The 19,658-nt window shown below is 57.4% G+C and overlaps 1 protein-coding gene across 10 annotated transcripts in view; it reads left to right on the top strand.

The window, feature by feature from the left end:
* Window positions 1-19,658, top strand: part of MYO9B (myosin IXB) — a 107,316-nt gene that overhangs the window by 80,758 nt on the left and 6,900 nt on the right. For 9 of the 10 annotated variants that reach the window (XM_018051361.1, XM_018051366.1, XM_018051357.1 and 6 more), the window contains 16 exons: window positions 720-842; window positions 2,282-2,362; window positions 4,792-4,902; window positions 7,339-7,461; window positions 8,584-8,733; window positions 8,817-8,983; window positions 9,847-10,752; window positions 12,337-12,409; window positions 12,586-12,704; window positions 15,073-15,206; window positions 15,500-15,657; window positions 17,471-17,569; window positions 17,682-17,855; window positions 17,967-18,008; window positions 18,217-18,328; window positions 19,204-19,274. In XM_018051361.1, the coding sequence (XP_017906850.1) occupies window positions 720-842; window positions 2,282-2,362; window positions 4,792-4,902; window positions 7,339-7,461; window positions 8,584-8,733; window positions 8,817-8,983; window positions 9,847-10,752; window positions 12,337-12,409; window positions 12,586-12,704; window positions 15,073-15,206; window positions 15,500-15,657; window positions 17,471-17,569; window positions 17,682-17,855; window positions 17,967-18,008; window positions 18,217-18,328; window positions 19,204-19,274 (2,643 nt within the window). The remainder of the gene's footprint in view (window positions 1-719; window positions 843-2,281; window positions 2,363-4,791; window positions 4,903-7,338; window positions 7,462-8,583; window positions 8,734-8,816; window positions 8,984-9,846; window positions 10,753-12,336; window positions 12,410-12,585; window positions 12,705-15,072; window positions 15,207-15,499; window positions 15,658-17,470; window positions 17,570-17,681; window positions 17,856-17,966; window positions 18,009-18,216; window positions 18,329-19,203; window positions 19,275-19,658) is intronic. The other variant, XM_018051360.1, reaches the window with a different exon arrangement.

Here is a 19,658-nt window from a genome sequence, read left to right on the forward strand (position 1 = left end):
GATGGGACCCTCCTGTCATATCCCCACGTTGGGTGTCTTTAGCTGCAAGCCAACCCCAAGAGGGTGGGATGGGCCTCGTCACCTCCTGGGCATCCAGGGAGACAAGGCCTGTCAGCCAGGGTGGTCCTGTTGGGACGGGGGCAGCTGTGCATTGCTGGCAGCCTAGACCCCAGCAGCCAGCCTTGGGTCAGGTGCACCCAAGCGCCCTGTCTAGTCTGCACGTACAGCGTGCTGAGGGATTCTGAAATTAGAGAGCGACCGCTCAGTCCACTTGGTCTAGCCAACAGGTGGGGCAGCACTAAGGCCCCCCACCTTGTATTGACAGTGAGGGCTGGCCCACAGGAAGCCTGGCTGGATGAGCACTCACAGCAATGTGGGGTGCTTGGCGTGCCTCGAGCTGAACAGAGGGAAGCCAGCACTCCGCAGCTCTTGGTTTCTGGGCACTCAGGCCACAGGCAGACGTAATCAGCCCTCTAGGAGGCGGCACCCTCCTAGGTGCCGCCTAGGTCGCAGCTCAGGCTCAGCCCCCAGTCAGGTCACCAGCGCTGCCCACCAGGCCCTCCTGCCCCAACCCCGTCTCTGACAGCACAGCCCCCAGACTGAGCCTAAGCGCTGCCACCCCAGGGGGGCATTATCCTGGCTCTGGGGCAGCACAAGATGCTTCCCAGTGCCCCCTGGGGCTTTGGGAGGGCAGGCCAGACCCTGCGATTCTGTCCTAGAACCTGCTGGACTCCAAATCCCTGAAGCTGATTATCAGTATGACCCTGCATGACCGCACCACCAAGTCTCTGCTACACCTGCACAAGAAGAAGAAGCCGCCCAGCATCAGTGCCCAGTTCCAGGTGGGTGGCCCGGCGGGGTGGGGGGGCGCTGAGCTCTGCCTGGCACTCACGTGGCTGGGCCAAAACTCGCCCAGCACAGGGAGCTTCTCACTGTCCCCAGCGTTCTGACTGCAGCACCGTTTGCCATTTGGGATGGGGTCATTCTCCGCGGTGAGGGCCGTGCAGTGTGTCGTGGGCCATTGAGCAACATTGCTGGCCTCCACCCACCCGATGCCGGTAGCCTTGTCCAGACATGACTACCGAAATGTCTCCAGATAGTGCCAAGGCTCCCTGGGGGAACACAGTCACCCTTGGTAGAGAACCACCATCTTGAAAGAGTCATGAGTCAGCGTGTGAGTTAATGTGAACACTGAGCTGTGGCCTGAGATCACATTTCCCTGTTTGCCCTGGTTGCCAGGAAGCTCAGGGACACGTTTTTCTTTCTTTCAGTGGGGTCCGGTGGCCAATGAGGGCTTCCCTGGTGGCTCAGTGGTAAAGAATCCGCCTGCCAATGCAGGAGACGCAGGTTCAGTCCCTGGGTCAGGAAGCTCCCCTGGAGGAGGAAATGGCCACCCACTCCAGCACTCTTGCCTGGAGAATCCCATGGACAGAGGGGCCCCGTGGGCTACAGTCACTGGGGTCGCAGGACTCGGACACGAGCTAGCAACTAAACAAAAGGTGGCCGCAGGCGCTCGCCATTGACTTCGCTGCTCCTTCCCGCTCTCCACAGTCTAAGCCTTTTGTTTCCACTTCAGCTTTTATGTGTGTGTATGCATATATATCTATATAAAATGCACCATTTAGAAACTCCCACAGCGCCCTTTCGGAAATAGCAGGCCAGAGACCAAAATCACTGCAACCGTGATCCCTTCTGAGGCTGACTTTTTTTTTCAATCCGAGAATTTAACAGATGGAACTGGTTAAACAGGTACTAGAGGACTGAAAAGGCAGAAGGGGAACAGAGAGAGACCATTGAGACAGGAACCATGGGCAGGAGCTTGCACTTCTGAGGCTGAAGGAACAAAAGGAACAGTTTGGGATTCTTAGAATTTAGGCACTTGGAAGCGAGGCCCTGCAGAGCTCAACCTCTGATAAGAGGGTGGCCGCCAGCTGGTGCTGACATTTCCGTGGGGGCAGGAGGAGACGGGTTCTGTTACTAACCAGGGTTCCTGGCCTTCTTTGACATGTGATTTAAATCCCTAGAAAGAGTCAGTCTGATCCCACCACCTTCCCCGCCCTTTTCACCTGAGACAGAGACATGGCAGCCCTCGGCCATGGGGACCCACAGCTCCCTTGGGGGCCCTCTGGGTTAGCATAGCCTCCTGCTGCAACCTCCCCTGTTCCCTGCCAGCACAAATACACCCCTGCTGATGCAGGAAGGTGACCTGGATCCCCTTCCCTTGAAGGACGTGCCCCTGAGGGGGTCCCAGCCCAACACCTTCCCCCGTCTCTCTCCTCAGACTTCCCTGAATAAGCTCCTGGAGGCACTGGGGAAGGCAGAGCCCTTCTTCATCCGCTGCATTCGCTCCAACGCTGAGAAGGTAAGGGGCTCCCCCAGCTCCAGGGAGGCGAAAGCCAAGCCCAGGTCCGGAGACTGGCAGGCAGTGTTACTGTGTGTCTAGGGGTGGGGGAGTGCTGGGAGTCAGGTGGGTTGGTCAGGAGAGTGTCCACCTGGAGGAAGCAAGTGTCCACACAGGTTCCGAGGACTGGAAGAAGCTGGTTCTGCTATCAGCCATGGTTCCTGGCCTCGTTGGACACGTATTTCAAAAGTGTGCTGTAGCTAGCCGGGGGTGGCAGGGGTCAGCAGGAGACAGCCGGGGCCATGTAGTGACCAGCCAGGAATAGAGACAGCCGCTGGAACATGGGGGATTCCCCAGTGGTGCAGTGGTAGAGAATCCACCTGCAATGCAAGAAACCCAGGTTCCCTCCCTGGATCGGGAAGATCCCCTGGAGGAGGGCACGGCAACCCTCTCCAGTATTCTAGCTTGGAGAATCCCATGGACAGAGGAGCCTGGCAGGCTACAGTCCATGGGGTCGCAAAGAGTCAGACACGACTGAAGCGACTTAGCACACATACGCTGGAACATGGAGGGGCCCCAGAGAAAGCTGGCTCGAGGACGGACAGGCCAGGGTGCTCTTCAGATATGTCCCCAAAGCAGTCAGCGCAGAAAATGTGCCCGATGGGAGAGGTTGAGGTCAGAAAACAGGAGCCCAGAGCCTGATGCTTATCCTGAACTTCCTGGGAGGACAGAGCACCAGAGGGGGGCCCCAGAGAAAGCTGGCTCGAGGACGGACAGGCCAGGGCGCTCTTCAGATATGTCCCCAAAGCAGTCAGCGCAGAAAATGTGCCAGATGGGAGAGGTTGAGGTCAGAAAACAGGAGCCCAGAGCCTGATGCTTATCCTGAACTTCCTGGGAGGACAGAGCACCAGAGGGGGGCCCCAGAGAAAGCTGGCTCAAGGACGGACAGCTCAGGGTGCTCTTCAGATATGTCCCCAAAGCAGTCAGCGCAGAAAATGTGCCAGATGGGAGAGGTTGAGGTCAGAAAACAGGAGCCCAGAGCCTGATGCTTATCCTGAACTTCCTGGGAGGACAGAGCACCAGAGGGGCCCCAGCAACCAATTCAGCCCCTGCTGCCAGGCTTTCTTCACCCCAGAGGTCCACTGGCGATTCTGTGCCCTCAAGAACTTTGCGGGAGCCATTCAGGACCTGGGCTCTCTCCCGTGCATGAGCGGATCTCTGAGCAAGGACATCCTGGTGACTGTTCACCCACACTCTCTGTCTCTCCTCTTCCTGTTTCTGTTCCTCTTCCCTGCTCCTGGGATGTTCCGCTAACCTCCAGAGCCCAGCTTGGCCCTGCCAGGTGCCAAGGCTTCCGTCACCAGGCGAGGACCTGGACTCAGGCTGTCTCCTCCTCCCCCACCCATTCCTGGTCCCCCAGCGACGGCATCTCGGAGGTTTCTGTCCCCACCCCCACCTTCCGCCAGCTGCAGAATCAGGCCCACCTGCCCCACCTGTTTGGATTTTGCCTCGACATTGGACAGCTCGGAAGACACTCCACCAACACCTGCTCTGGGCAGGAGCCATGCTCGCGGCCTGTTCTTTGCTGTTGCGCATCTGTCCTGTGCTCCTTAGGGTTCTGAGGAGCATTCTCTCCAGTCTTGGAGAGCCCACCAGATACCAGAAGCCCCTCCTACCCTGTCATGACATCCCTCGCCTCACGCCCTTCCCTTCCCTCCCTCCACTTAAAATAACACGCACCAGCGTGGTGTCCAGGCCCCTGAGCTCTGGGCTGAACGCTCACTGAACCCACCTCATTTCAGCCTCTCCTCCCCCTCACCCCCAACCCTCCAGCAGCAAGCACCTCCCTGCTGTCTGTGGCTTGGGCTCCCCTTTCTCCTCTGGGTCTTCACCTGGCTGCTTCCTGCCCTCCTCCCCTACCTGTCCTCTTCTCAGCTCTCAAGGCGTGGTCCAGGGTCCCCCCTCCTGTAACACCTCCCACGGCCCAGCCATGTGTTCTTTCTGCTAGATCCCCAGTACTCGTCCTGATCCCTGGCACGGGGTACGAGTTCAACACAGGTTTGGGAAGGGGCCTTTAGGAAATAAATCTTTGCACCAAGTTATCTTAAGTTAGGCAGTGAGAAGTAGTATCTGTCTCCCAGACAGCAGGGAATAGAGCAGATCAGATGCCATGTTTCCTAGAAGAGATGAATGCCTCAGCCATCACTGCTGAGCAGCCCCACCTCTTTATTTCAAAAAGCATGACTGAGGCAAAGGAAAAAACCAGGTGCCCGCAGCTGCCAGGCTGGGGACAATTCCCAGACCAGCCCCAGCCCATGGGTGTGTGCTGACTGCATCCGTATCTATAGTCCAGAGGGGTGGCAGTCACATGGGAATCAGCACCTCCTCCCAGGGCTGCCTGTCCCTGGCCACCTGCATACGTCTTCCCTGACCGCTCAATCGCATTTCAGAAAGAGCTGTGTTTCGATGATGAGCTGGTGCTGCAGCAGCTGCGCTACACAGGCATGCTGGAGACTGTGCGGATTCGGAGGTCAGGCTACAGCGCCAAGTACACGTTCCAGGTAGGATACACTCGTGCACGCGTATGGCTATCTGGGACACTGGCCACCTCCAGAGAGAACACTTCTCTGGAGCCTTGAGCCTGGCAGGTTACTTTCCCATCAGGGTTTCTCCACCCTGATACTAATCCCCGAGTAGGGAAAATCCCCTGGAGAAGGAAATGGCAATCGACTCCAGTATTCTTGCCTGGGAAATCTCATGGACAGATGAGCCTGGCAGGCTGAAGTCCATGGGGGTCTACAAAAGAGTTGGACACGACTAAGCGACTAACAACAGTTAACTGTTGGTATTTATACCAGCTCATTCTCTCTCATAGCTGGGGGGTGGGGGCCTAGTTCCTCACAGGAGGCTTGTTAAACCAAACAGGGAAGAGGGAATCACACAAGCAGATCCCTGTGTGACTTGGCCCTTTATTGAGCATTTTCTGTAATAGGCACTTTTTTTTTCTTTCTCCAATCTTTACTTTTTTCTTAATATATATTTTTTATTGAAATATAGTTGACTTACAATGCTTCAGGTACACAGCAAGGTGATTCAGTTATACGTATGCTGCTGCTAAGTCACTTCAGTCGTGTCTGATTCTGTGCAACCCCATAGACGGCAGCCCACCAGGCTCCCCCGTCCCTGGGATTCTCCAGGCAAGAACACTGGAGTGGGTTGCCATTTCCTTCTCCAATGGGTGAAAGTGAAGTCACTCAGTTGTGTCTGACTCTTAGCGACCCCATGGACTGCAGCCTACCAGGCTCTTCCGCCCAGGCAAGAGTACTAGAGTGAGTTGCCATTGCCTTCTCCAAGTTATACGTATACACATATATTATTTTTCAGATTATTTTCCATTACAGGTTATTACAAGATACTGACTTGTCTCTGTGCTTGTAATAGACACTTTTATACCGAGCTCTTTTATCCTGCCAGCCAGCTGCAAGGGGGCCCTGGTTCCAGTTTTCCCAATATGGAAACTGAGACCCAAGGAAATGACTTCAGGGTCCCTGGGCTTTCTAGAAACCAGAGAATCACTAGTAACACCAAACTGGTGAAGACGAAATTTCAACAGATTTTCAACTATGTCATCATTGACGGTTGGGGCTGGGTCATGCTCTGTGGGGAGAAGGCGATGGCATCCCACTCCAGTACTCTTGCCTGGAAAATCCCATGGACGGAGGAGCCTGGTAGGCTGCAGTCCATGGGGTCACACAGAGTCGGACACGACTGAGCGACTTCACTTTCACTTTTCACTTTCATGCATTGGAGAAGGAAATGGCAACCCACTCCAGTGTTCTTGCCTGGAGAATCCCAGGGACGGGGGAACCTGGTGGGCTGCCGTCTATGGGGTTGCACAGAGTCGGACACGACTGAAGTGACTTAGCAGCAGCAGCAGTATGCTCTGTGATGAGGGCCACCCTGTGCACCATTGCGTATTGAATAGCATCCCTGACCTCCACCCATAAGATGCGAGGAACACTATTCCCCTGAGTTCTAACAACCCAAGATGTCTCCATTTAACACCAAACATCCCCCGGGGTTAGCATAGCCCAGGTGGAGAACCCTTGGCTTATGCGGGGAGCTGGCTGCAGCTGTGCAGTGCTTGAGTGAGCACTGAGCCTGAGCCGAGAGGTGGAAGCCCCTGGTCGCCATTCCAGCTTTACCTGCGTGGCCTCAGGCACATGGCTTCACTGTGGCGTGCCTCCCTCTTCTCATCCTCAGAAACGGGAATATCATCTTTCTGATCTGCATAAACAGGAAAGGCAAATTGCCGAAAAGGGAGAAAATGCTGGTGTGTTTCACTCATGATTGGCTATTAAAAATTCAGCATAACTGTTTACTTAGAAGGGCATACCAGGACTTCTCTGATGATCCAGTGGTTAAGACTCCATGCTCCCAATGCCCGGGCACAGGTTTGTTCCCTGATTGGGGACATAGCATCTCCCATGCTGCACAGCATGGCCAAAAAAAGGTCAGGGGGCATACCTTGGGAATTTTCCTTGTGGTCCAGTAGTTAGGATGCTGCTTTTCTACTGCAGGGAATGCAGATTCAATCCCTGGTCGGGAAACTTAGATCCCACATGCCATGCAGCGGGAAAAAAAAAAAAAGCATACTTCCAGCTATGGTTCAGCCCTCTAATGAATCACAGACTGTGAGCCCCCCACAGTCAACTTCATCTTCTGGCTCTCTCCCAGCAATGCCAAGAGCCAGCAGGTCCTCGTGATGATGGTCACTCTCCCACTGACTGAAAGATCCAGTGCTCCGTGTCTGCGACAGTCTTTCTTAAGCTTCAGACTATTTCAGAAAGTCCCAGATCTTAGTTTTGTCAACACTATTCATATCAATCCAGGTTGTGGCTTCGGAAACGCCTTGACCGGGGAGTTGCTAGAGCCCTGTTCTTTGTGGTGGCAGAAATGCTCATGTAGATTCTCCTTTCTTACCCAAAATCACCCAGGATTTCACGGAGCAGTTCCAGGTGCTTCTCCCGAAGAATGCCCAGCCATGCAGGGAGGTCATCTCTGCCCTGCTGGAGAAGATGGACATAGACAAGAGGTGCTACCAGATCGGCAAGACCAAGGTCCGCAGTCGCAGCCCTCGGAGGGCCCTGGCACCCATACCTTCCACTCCACACGGGGCCCTCACACAGCCAACACCACTCCCTGGAAAATAAGGGGTCTGCTGAGGAAGTACATTTCTTGGGGTGCAGCACGTTATTTCTTCCTGGAAGGCAGAGGGACAGACCTAAGGTGTGGGGCTCAGGCATCAGTTCCTCAGTTTCTCATTTGTAGGCTAGAACTATCATAGCATAGCACAGAGCGTTCAAGGGACTGGTCAGTAACCTTTGTGATGTCTCACAGCTCCCCAGCAAGTTAATCACGCGGAGTTACCAGGTGACCCAGCAGTTCCTCTGCTAGATATAAACCCAAAAGAACTGAAAACTTGCAAACAAACCCTAGTGCGTGTGCATGCATAGCGGCACAGTTCTAGTCACAGTTGCCAAAGGGTAGAGATAGCCCGTGTGTCCATGAGCAGATGATGAATAAATAAACCGTGGCCCATTCACATAGTGGAGTCTCATTCAGCTCTCATACACACTTACGTGGATGAACCTTGAAAATGTTATGCTGAGTGGAAGAAGCCAGGCACGAAAGGTCCTCTGGTGTATGATCCAGTTTATATGAAATGTCCAGAACAGGTAAATCGACAAAAGCAGAAAGCTGGGGCTTCCCTGGTGGTCCAGTGGCTAAGACTCTGCAGTTCCAGTGGAAGGGATACAGGCTCAGTCCTTGTTCGGGGACTAAGATCCAACATGCTGTGTGATGTGACCCCCCAAAAAATTTTAAAAAATAAGACAGAGCAGATTAGGGGTTGCCAGGGGCTGAGGGAGGGGGATTAGGAAGTCACTACTAATGGATACGGAGTTTCCCCTGGGAGTGATGACATGTTTCATAGCTGGATAGAGGTGACCTCTGCACAACAGCATGAAAGTACTAAATGCCACCAAATTATTCACTTTAAATGGTTCATTTTATGTTCTGGGAATCCCATCTCAACATGTATTTTTAAAAAAAAAAAACTTCCTCTTCGTCAGGTCAGTAGTCAGTACACCAGCTCGGTCTTGCTCACTGCCGAGTGAGCTGAGCAGACCTGAGTACAGGGGTGCTGGAGGCTCGCCGACCCTTCCTGTGCCCGCCCCCAGGTCTTTCTGAAGGAGACGGAGCGGCAGGCCCTGCAGGAGACCCTGCACCGGGAGGTCGTGCGGAAGATCCTGCTGCTGCAGAGCTGGTTCCGGATGGTGCTGGAGCGCAGGCACTTCCTGCAGACGCGGCGGGCGGCCATCACGATCCAGGTGCCAAGGGGACCCGCGGGGCGGGTGGCGAGGCGGGCCGGGGCCATGCGCACCCAGCCCCTGAACGCCCCCTCCACTCTCAGGCCTGCTGGCGGTCCTACCGCGTCCGCCGGGCACTGGAGAGGACGCAGGCGGCCGTGTTCCTCCAGGCCGCATGGAGGGGCTACCGGCAGCGGGCAGCCTACCGGCGCCAGAGACAGAGCATCATCCGCCTCCAGAGTCTCTGCCGGGGGCACCTGCAGCGCAAGAGGTGAGCAGAATGGGACCAAGCACCCCCCCACCTAACCCCCCAGAACATTCCACCCACTCAGCACTCAAGCGCTACCTGAGATACCACCTGGCCAGTAGAGCTGTCAGGATGTCCCTGTCTGGATGCAAGGAGGCTGAGGAGGGGCTGGCAGGTGGCACCTGTGGCAACCCCAGATCACCATTGGTGGCCCTCAGTCTCTGCTAGAGGACCCCCCCTCCTCCCACTGCACCTGCCCACCCCAGCCGCTGAGCAGAACACCTGGGCTCAGAGGGTCCAGGCCACCAGGACTAACCCTCAGGGGGCCCCCCTGTCCCCACTCACAGGGAGTCCACCAGGCCAGGGGCCCCAGAGGAGTTCAGGGAGTTCCGAACAGATCCCTCCTGCAGCAAACCTAATAAAGGCCCCCAACCCTGATGGCTCAGATGGTAAAGAATTTGCCTGCAATGCAGGAGACCCAGGTTCAATCCCTGGGTCAGGAAGGTCCCCTGGAGAATGAAATGGCTACCCACTCCAGTATTCTTGCCTGGAGAATCCCATGGACAGAGGAGCCTGGCGGGCTACAGTCCATGGGGTACAGTCCATAGAGTCAGACCCGACTGAGCAACCAGCCCTCTTCCCTTTTTTCACTGAACCCATTAGGCAGCAGTGCCCATGACAACACGAGGCTATTCCCTGTCTCCCCCTTTTCCTGGCTGAGGATGGGGCCACCTTTCAAGAAGCATCTCTGGGGGCCAGGGTCTCACCCCTTGGCAGAGGGGGGAGCCTGACCCCCCAGCCCTGTACCTGCAGGTGGAACAGGGTTCCCCAACACCCTGGGTGGATTTGCTCCTGAACCCACCTCCTTTCCTCCCCCGCCCCACCAGCTTCAGCCAGATGGTGGAGGAGAAGCAGAAAGCTGAAGAGAAGGAGAGGGAAGCCGAGCAAGCTGCGAAGGAGGAAACCGCCGAGGCCGGGCTGGCCCAGGCAGCTGGCCCAGAACCTGAGCGGGGCCTAGAACCCTCCACGGAGGGCGAGCCTTTGGACCTGGAGCCCGAGGTATGGCCCAACGACGGGGCTCCCCCAGCCGAGAGCTGCCAACGTGAGAAGGAGGTCCCGAGCGTGGAGAAGGCGCCCCCAACCCAGAAACACGCGGGTGAAGGGCGCGAGAAAGTGCCCCGCAGCCGAGAGAAGCGTGAGTCACGGCGACAGCGGGGGCTGGAGCACGTAAAGCTCCAGAACAAGCACATCCAGTCCTGCAAGGACGAGCACACCCTCAGAGAACTTTCTGGAAAGGCTGTCCCGGAGTCAGAGGAGAGCCTCCCGGAAGACACAAAGGAGGGCAGGGAAGATGAAAGCCCTTCGGATGCCAGGACTGAGATGGAGATGGCAGCCCCCAAGAAGCAGCCTCAGGTGCCCCCACAGGCCCCGCCGAGCAGCCCGGACTCGGGAGAAGCCCAGGCCGGGAGCCCCAGGCCCAGCCACGAGGAACGACCCACCAGCCTGGCCCTGGACACCAGGGTCGCCGTGCTGGGTCCCAGTGCCACCCCGGAGACCCCCAAGGACAAGAGCAAGCCAGGGGTCAGCCCCAGGGCCCAGGACAGGCCTGACAGTCCTGGAGGCTCCACACAGATTCAGCGGTACCGGGACCCTGACACTGAGCGGCTGGCCAACGCCGTGGAGCTGTGGCGGGGCAAAAAGCTGATGACCACAGGCAGCAACACCATGCTGAGTCAGTCCCTGGACCTCAGCGAGCGGCACCGGGCCGTGGGGGCCACCCTCACACCCACAGAGTAAGCCTGCACCCTCCTTTGTCCGAGCGAGGGCTGGGGTGCTGGGGAAGTGGGGGTGGCTGTACAGCCATGCACAGCCTCGTACATCTCAGAAACACATGCAGTTCAGTGCCCGAGAGCCGACACCAGGTGGGCAGCAGCCCCAGGGAAGCAGGGTGCCAGAGGGAAGGTTGGGAAAGACGAAGCCTCTGCCCAAATGATCGCTATTCACACAGAAAGCCTGCAGCCTGGTGGGGCGTGGACCCTCAGGTTGAGGTTCCCCCAGCTCCAGCCTTGTGGGGGTGGCCCCTCGGGTTGAGGTTCCCCCAGCTCCAGCCTTGTGGGGGGTGGCCCCTCGGGTTGAGGCTCCCCCAGCTCCAGCCTTGGGGGTGGTCCCTCGGGTTGAGGTTCCCCCAGCTCCAGCCTTGTGGTGGTGGCCCCTCGGGTTGAGGTTCCCCCAGCTCCAGCCTTGTGGGGTGGCCTCTCGGGTTGAGGCTCCCCCAGCTCCAGCCTGGTCGGGGGTGGCCCCTCAGGTTGAGGTTCCCCCAGCTCCAGCCTAGTGGGGGGTGGCCCCTCGGGTTGAGGTTCCCCAGCTCCAGCTTTGTGGGGGGTGGCCCATCGGGTTGAGGTTCCCCCAGCTCCAGCCTTGTGGGGGGTGGCCCCTTGGACTGAGGTTCCCCCAGCTCCAGCCTGGTGGGGGGTGGCCCCTCGGGTTGAGGTTCCCCCCTCTGCAGCCTGCCTGGGCCTCAGTTTCCTCATCAACGGGTGGGGGTGATTGCGCACATGCACCTAGAGGTTGCAGGAGCGGCTCTCGACACACTTGGACCCCTTCTTCTCCTTGTTCATTTGCTAAGTTGTGGCCAGTTCTTCACGACCCCATGGACTGCACCTCGTCAGGCTTCCCTGTCCTTCACCATCTCCCAGAGTTTGCTCGAACTCATGTCCATTGAGTCGGTGATGCCGTCCAACCATCTCATCCTCCGTCGCCCCCTTCTCCTCCTGCCCTTAGTCTTTCCCAGCTTCAGGGTCTTTTCCAATGCTTTGGCTCTTCACGTCACGTGGCTCCAAAGTATTGGAGCTTCAGTATCAGTCCTTCCAGTGAATATCCAAGGTTGATTTCCTTTAAGATTGACTGGTTCAATCTCCTTGCAGTCCAAGGGACTCTCAGGAGTCTTTTTGAACACCACAGTTCAAAAGCATCCATGCTTCAGTCCTCAGCCTTCTTTATGGTCCAACTGTCACATCCATATGTGACTACTGGAAAAACTGTAGCCCCTGGACCCCTAGTAAGCTAAATATCATAAATGTCAGTGACTCCAAGACCCAGCCCCTTGTCGCAGAGGCTGGCTTCTCCAAAGGAAAGAAGAGGTGGAGGAAGACACAGACCTTCTGCCAGGACAGGCTTTCTTGGCCCCGGGATGACAGGCCTCTGGGGCCGGCTCCATCTCTGTGGTGGGGGCCGTCCTGAACCCCGTGAGGTACAGAGCAGCATCCCCGGTTTCCACCCACCAGATGCAGGAGCACCACCCCTCCCCCAGGCCCGACAGCCCCAAACGTCTCCTGCTCCCCCTTGTCAGTAAAAGCCACATTTCTGTGATCTCACAGGGAGAGGCGCGTCTCCTTTTCCGCGAGTGACGTCTCCAAGCTCCTCCTGTCCCCATCCCAGACCAAGACTCAGGTAAAGCTTCAGGCGGCGGTTCCCACCCCTGAGGGTCCAAGCCCACTTCCATCTCCGCTGCCCTGGCACCACCAGAAGCGAACGGTGGATAGAAGGCACGGCGGCACCGGGGGAATCCCTGCTTTCCCTCTAGCGAGGCCGCCTGCCCCTGCTCACCAAGCCCCGCTCCCCTACAGCCTTCTGCAGAAACAGATGGGGAGCCCAGCACGAAGAAGCTGACCATCCAGAAAAAGAAGTCAGCCGACGCAGCCTCAGGGACGGACGCCAGCCTGTCCCCAGGCTCTGCCGAGTCTAAGTATGTGTAGGGTTTTGGGGGAGGGGGGCTTGGGTACACCCAGCGTGTCTGGGGCCTTCAGGCCCACAGCGGTCTCATCTCCTAAGCCAGTCCTGCTCTGGCCGCTGCTGCTTTTTTTGGCCACTTGGTTTGTAGGCTCTTAGTGGACTGACCGGGGATTGACTCTGACCCCTCAGCAGCGAAGGTGCCGAGTCCTCACCACTGGACTGCCAGGGAATTCCCATAAGCCAGTTACACTTAGGAAGCTCAGTTGGGGGTCATTTACTTGGCAGTTCCATGAAGAGAAACCCACATGGAGCACAGACTGTTGCCACATCGGGGTGAAATGATTCCCACTGAAGCCTGGAGACAGTGTGGGCCACCCCCCCGAGGCCACAGCCAGTGTCCTTTGGCCATTTATGGAGTAATTCCCGGGCTTCCCAGGTTGCACCAGGGGTAAAGAACCCACCTGTTAATGGAGGAGACATAAGAGACTCAGGCTCAATCCCTGGGTCGGGAAGATCCCGTGGAGGAGGGTGTGGCAACCCACTCCAATATTCTTGCCCCGAGAAATCCCATGCACAGAGGAACCTGGTGGGCTCCAGTCCATAGGGTTGCAGAGTCAGACACGACCAAAGCGAGTCAGCACGCACGAACGGAATCATTACTAGCTCCCAGCACCCCCATCCCCATGTCAGGGAACCCTCCAGGTCTTTGAATTGCAAAATCTGGGTTACAGCTTTATCCCCCAAAAGCCCCTTCCACAGAGATGTAGGTGGTTCACAGAGCAGAGAGGTTGGGCCCTGGGACTGGGGAGCTTTGATCCAAACACTGAATGCGAGCCTGAGGATAGTAAGGAGTGGACTGCAGTGGGAAGAGAGAGCCCCCGACTCTGGGGAGACACCCACCACCAAAACAAAGTACAGGAAACAGGGACACTTCAAACAACAGGAACTTACTCTCGTTTTTCTGGAGGCCAGAAGTGCGAAATCAGGGCGTGGGCAGGGCCGTGTGTTCCTCCAAAGAATCTTAAGGAGGGACCCCTCCTTGCCTCTTCCCGCTTCTGGGGGCAGCAGGCACTCCTCGGCTTGTGGCTGCACCCCCTACCCCAGTCTCAGCCTCCATCTTCACGTGACACTCTTCTCCTCTCCCATTTCTCCTTTTTTTTTCTGGCTGTGCTGGGTCTCGGTTGCTATGCGCAGGCTCAGTAGTTGCGGTGCGTGGGCTTAGTTGCCATGAGGCATGTGAGATCTTAGTTCCCCAACCGGGGATCGAACCTGTGTCCCCCGCATTGGAAGGCAGATTCTTTACCACTGAGCCACCAGAGAAGTCCCTTTTTGTCTCTTATGAAGACAACTTGTCACTGGCTTTAGAGCCTATATGGGGAATCCAGGATGACTCAGGATCTTAAGATCCGTTGTTCAGTGTCTTAGTCCATGTAGGCCGCTGTAACAAAACACTACAGACTGAGCTGGAGGCTGGAAGTCTAAGATCAAGGTGCCAGCAGATTTGGTATATGGCTCATAGAGGCCTTTTCACAGCGTCCTCACATGGAGGAAGTGGCAAGGGAGCTCTCTGGGGTCTCTTAAAAGGGAACTAATCCCATTAATGAGGGCGCCACCCTCATCACCTAATTACCTCCCAAACTATCACAGCATCCCTGTCACCATCACACTGGGAGTTAGGCTTCAGTATACAGATTCAGGAGGACACATCCAGTCCATAGCACGTGGTCATATCTGTAAAGACCCTTTTCCCAGATGAGGTCATGCTCATAAGCCCTGAGGGCTAGCGCATGAACAAATCTCTGGCGAGTGGTCATCATTCACCCCATCACACATCCAGCATCCACAGTATATGATTTGGGGTTTATTCTTTGAGTCCCCCCACGGAAGCCTTGTGCCTGTAAAAATATCTTGGGGGAGGGAGGAGAGGGGGATTTCTCTTTTTCTCTTTGGCTGTGCAGGCTCTTTGCTGTGGCACATGACCTTCCCTAGTTGTGACTCAAGGGCTGCCTAGCATGAGGGCTCTGTAGCTGCAGCGAGTGGGCTCAGCTGCCCTGAGGCACGCAGGATCTTGGTTCCCCAACCAGGGACAGAACCCACATCCCCTGCACTTAAAGGCAGATTCGTAACCACTGGCCCACCAGGGAAGTCCCCAGTTTTCTCTGCGCGTGAAAATGGGGTCACACTGTGACATCTGCTCAGTATCTCTTCACCCGACTCCCCTGTCAGTTCACACAAACCAACCTTATTTGTAATGGGATCCCCTGCCAGTGGTAACCAGTGAAAGGGCTATTTCTCATTAACAGCAGGTTGACCCTTCCTTTGGCCTCAAATCTGCCTTCATTTCCTGAGACTTAAGCAGAGCCCCCTATTTTCTCCTATAGATCCGCGTTTAAGAGACTTTTCCTTCACAAGAACAAGGATAAGAAATTCAGCCCGGAGGGTGGAGAAGAGACAGAGGGCGCCGTCCCCGGGCAAGCCATCCTGGAAGCCGCCACCACAAAGAAGAATGTAGAAGGTTGGTGACTCCCAGATTCAGAGACGGAGAGCAGAGCCCCTGGGTCCACTGAGGGTCGTCCCAGGCAGGGACCTGAGTCAGCTGTGGGCCAGCCCTGGTCACACGGTTTCAGGCTGGTCCCCATCCCCAGAGGTACTTTTTGGCTACAGAACTCAGTGTGCGGGGCGTGGGGGCCCTAGTTCCCCCTGCTGGTGACCGCGTCCTCCCCAGAAACCCACCACGCCTACCAGCCTCTCCTGCCCCCTTCCCCCCGCCTCCAGTCCCCTCCGGCCACCAGCACCCTTATGCCACAGGTGAGAAGCACCCCAAGGAGCCAGGAGGCAAAGGGAAGAAGAACCGAAACCTCAAGATTGGCAAAATCACGGTGTCAGAGAAGTGGCGAGAGTCCGTGTTCCGCCAGATCACCAACGCCAATGAGCTCAAGTACCTGGATGAATTCCTGCTCAACAAGGTGGGCGGTGGGGGCCCTGGGCTGGGAACGCTGGGGGTGGGGGCCCCACGCAGAGCGGCCCCAGACCGAAGCCCTTACCGTGTGGGGACAGAAAGGCCAGGTCCGTGGTTCCAGCACATAGAGGGTTCTGGAGATCACATGCTTCTGTCCGTGTTCGGCATCTGCTGGTTTTCCACACAACCCAGCTAGGGTTCCCATGAGATCACTCGTAGCCTGCAGTCGTCCTGTTCTGTACGCATCCTGACACACCGGCAAATGTGTGCCTTACTACAAGGCCTGCACAGAGTGTGAGGAGCCGGTCATACCCGAAGCGTCTGATTCCGGGACCTAGCACCACCCTTCACCCGCTGAAGTCGTCCAGAGTACACGGGCGTGTCACGTGGGCTGGGCGCCCGGCAGATGCATCTATTTCTGCAGTCCCTGCCCAGAGTGCTTGGGCTCTGCCGATTGCAGACACTCGGTTTGCTGTCTCACGGCGCCCCTTGGGGGCAGTTTCCTGCCTTCTCCGCGTGAGAAAGCAACTGGCCTCCAGAATAACCTTCTAAGCGGAACAGCAGACACACAAGTGCCACCAGGCTGTTCCTAGGTCCTGTGGCCTTTCCTCGCCCTACCACGCAACTGCAGTTGATCGTGCACAAATTACTTTATCTAGAACACTTTTGGGGAGCTCCCTGGTGGTCCATCAATTAAGACACTGAGCTCCTGCTGCAGGGGGCCCAGGTGCAATCCCTGGTCAGGGAGCTGGATCCCACACGCCACAACTGAAACCCAGCTTGCGTGCATGCTCGCTTGTGTGCGACACTCTGCACCCCCGTGGACTGTCGCCCACCAGTCTCTGTCCAGGGAATTTTCCAGGCAAGAGTGGGTAGCCATTTCCTTTTCCCAGGGATCTTCCCGACTCAGGGATCCAAGCCAGTTCTCTTACAGCTCCTAAATTGCAGGTGGATTCTTTACCACTGAGCCACCTAGGAAGCCCCCAAGACCCAGCACAGGCAAATTAATTAATTAAAAAAAAAATTTTTTTTTTTACAAAATGCATTCAGTGCAAGGCAATGATTGAGCACTTACTGTGAACTAGAGGGGCTTCCCAGGTGGCGCTAGTGGTAAAGAACCCACCCGCCAGTGCAGGAGGTGTAAGAGATGAGGGCTGCATACTTGAGTCAGGACGATCCCTTGGAGGAGGGCGTGGCGACCCACTCCAGTATTCTTGCTTGGAGAATCCCATGGGCAGAGGAGCCTGGCGGGCTACAGTCCATGGGGTCGCAGTTGACTTGACTTAGTCACGTGTGCAGTAAAGGTGAGATCAGGTGTGTTCACACCTCAGTTTCAGGCAGCCCCACAGGCAACAGAGCAGCATTTGAGGGCTTCAGAGGGAGCCATCAGGCTGATAGGAGCAATAAAGGGTTAAGACACCCATCAAAGGGGGAGGCATCTTGAAATGATCAGGCTATGTGAGGCAGCCCCAGTCCTGGGCTGTGGCCAGGAGTAAGCACCTGTGCCGGGCAGCAGGAAGAGCCCCGTTAAACCAGGGTTTCTCAGCCAGGGCTGAGTCTGCCCCTAGGGGACACTTGGCAACATCTGCAGATGGTTTTGGTTCTCACAACTGGGAAGTGTTCCCAGCACCGAGCTGGGGAAGCCAAGATTGCTGCTCAACACCCACAGTAAGTGATCCCAGAGAGACCAGGGTTGACAGGAGGGCCCGAATAGCTCCCAGGGGAGCCAGGGAAGGACCTGGGGCAGGGCAGAGCGGTGACCACCCAGACGCCCGGCTCCAGGCAACGCGGGGTCAGCGGGTCTCTCCCTCCCTCTCCAGGTGAATGACCTGCGTTCCCAGAAGACTGCCATTGAAAGCTTATTCATCGAAGCCACCGAGAAGTTCCGGAGCCACCTCAAGACCATGTACTCCTTGCCCGTACGTGCAGCCCAGCCCCGGGGAGGGGCCCCGAGGCTGCCCCCACCCCTCCCCAGCCCGGATGCCACTATCCGTCCGTCCTACGGGAGGGTCACAGCCTGCATTCCCACAGAACGGGGAGATCCACGTGGGCTACAAGGACCTCACGGAGAACTACCAGATCGTCGTGAACAACCTGGCAGCCGAGCGCGGCGAGAAGGACACCAACCTGGTCCTCAACCTCTTCCAGTCACTGCTGGACGAGTTCACCCGTGGGTACACCAAGAACGACTTCGAGCCTCCCAAGGTGGGTGCAGCCGTTCTGGGTGCGGGAGGGTCCCTGTGCCGGCACGTCACTGGGGAGGGGGCGTATCCCCAGGGGGCCCCACGCAGACCTGGCCTTTGTGCTCTCTCACAGCAGAGCAAAGCTCAGAAGAAAAAGCGGAAGCAGGAACGCGCTGTGAGTATGTGTGTGCTCGCGTGCATGGGGGTGTGTGTGTGTGTGTGTGCACGCGCACACGCACCCAGGGAAGCATGCGTTTTCCCACCCAGCCCTAAGGGATCCCCATCCTGAGATGCCATGGGAGATGGGAGGCGTCCCCACCAAGTGGCGCCCCGGTGCCTCCGGGGGTCCACCTGCCCACGCAGCCCCCCCCCCGCCCCCGCAGGTCCTGCAGCACAATGGACACGTGTTCGTCAGCTACCAAGTGAGCATCCCCCAGTCCTGTGAGCAGTGCCTCTCCTACATCTGGCTCATGGACAAGGCCCTGCTCTGCAGCGGTGAGTGCCCCTCCCCTGCCCCCTGCCCCCCGCACCCCCTGGCCTACCCCCTGGCCTAACCCCAGACACCCGCCCCACACCCTCTGACCCCCGACTGCATCCCCAGCCCCTCGCTGTGGGGCTTCACCCCAGCTACAGGGCCAGTCTTTTCAGAACACCTCCCCCGGACTTCCCCGGTGGTCCATTGTTTAAGACTCCGCCTTTCCAATGCAGGGGGCACAGGTTTGATCCCTGGTCAGGAAAGTTCCACAAACCACAGGATGTGGCCAAAAATAAATACACAGAAAAAAAGAACAGTGCCCCTCACCACAGGGCAGTGAGGCCGCGCCTCACCCACTCATACCCCACCGCTGCTGTCGTGCTGGGCCAGAGGCCGGTCCTCAGCTGACCCCAAGGCCTCCCCCAGCTCCGTAGCCAGGTCCCCTTGAGCCATATTTGTTCTTGTTGCCCGCACTGCCTGAACTACCAGCCCCTCCTCATGTGCCAGGCAAAGCCAGTCAGTCCCCACAGGGGCCCTGAGAGACAAGTGCAGCCCAGAATGACCCAGCTGGCCCCCACTCGGGCAGCCAGGAGGTGACCAAGCCTGGGTGGGAACCCAGCCATCCCCTGGAAGCCCAGGCCGGGTCAGCCCAGGCCTCCCTCTAGCACATCTGTCTTCCTGCCAGAACCAGTCAGGGCTGGCTTTCCTTCCAGGCCAGGGTAATTTTCTCTCCCCTCAGCCCGTGTGAGGAGCAGCCTGCCACCTCACGTCCATAATAAATGCCCAGGTGGTTGTCATTGTCCCAAGACCCCGGGACAGGCAGCCGCGGGACCCCGAGTCCCTGAGGCACTGTTGGTGACCACCCTCTCCCGCCACCCCCGCCATGACCTCCTAGTGTGCAAAACCACCTGCCACAAGAAGTGTGTGCACAAGATTCAGACCTGCTCCATCATGTGCTGGAAGAAGGTGAGCCTGCCGAGGCTGGGAACTTTCCAGAACACCCGAGGGAGGCCGTCCTGAGAGATGTGGGGGAAAGGCTGGCCATCAGGCTGGAGCGCAGAGCTGGCGGCGGGGGCAGGTCCTGTCAGCCCCCGGGGCCCCCCCAAAGCTGGGGGCGGGCTTGTGTGTGCATCTCAGACCCCGGCCCCATTCCCCCGCCACCAGGGGCAGGGAGACCCCTCCCCTGCACACAGGGGAGGTGGGGTCCTCAGTGCTGCGCTGCAGCACTTCACTTAGAGACCCCTTGCCAGCGACCATCAAGGGACCTCCACAGCCCAGCACTTCTGGCAGGTCTGCAGGGGAGAAGGAGGGGCAGGGAGGGCCAGAGGCCACAGAGGAGGCCCAGGGGAT

The sequence above is a fragment of the Capra hircus genome, chromosome 7 (assembly GCF_001704415.2).
Source record: "Capra hircus breed San Clemente chromosome 7, ASM170441v1, whole genome shotgun sequence".
In the NCBI taxonomy this organism is placed as follows: Eukaryota; Metazoa; Chordata; class Mammalia; order Artiodactyla; family Bovidae; genus Capra; species Capra hircus.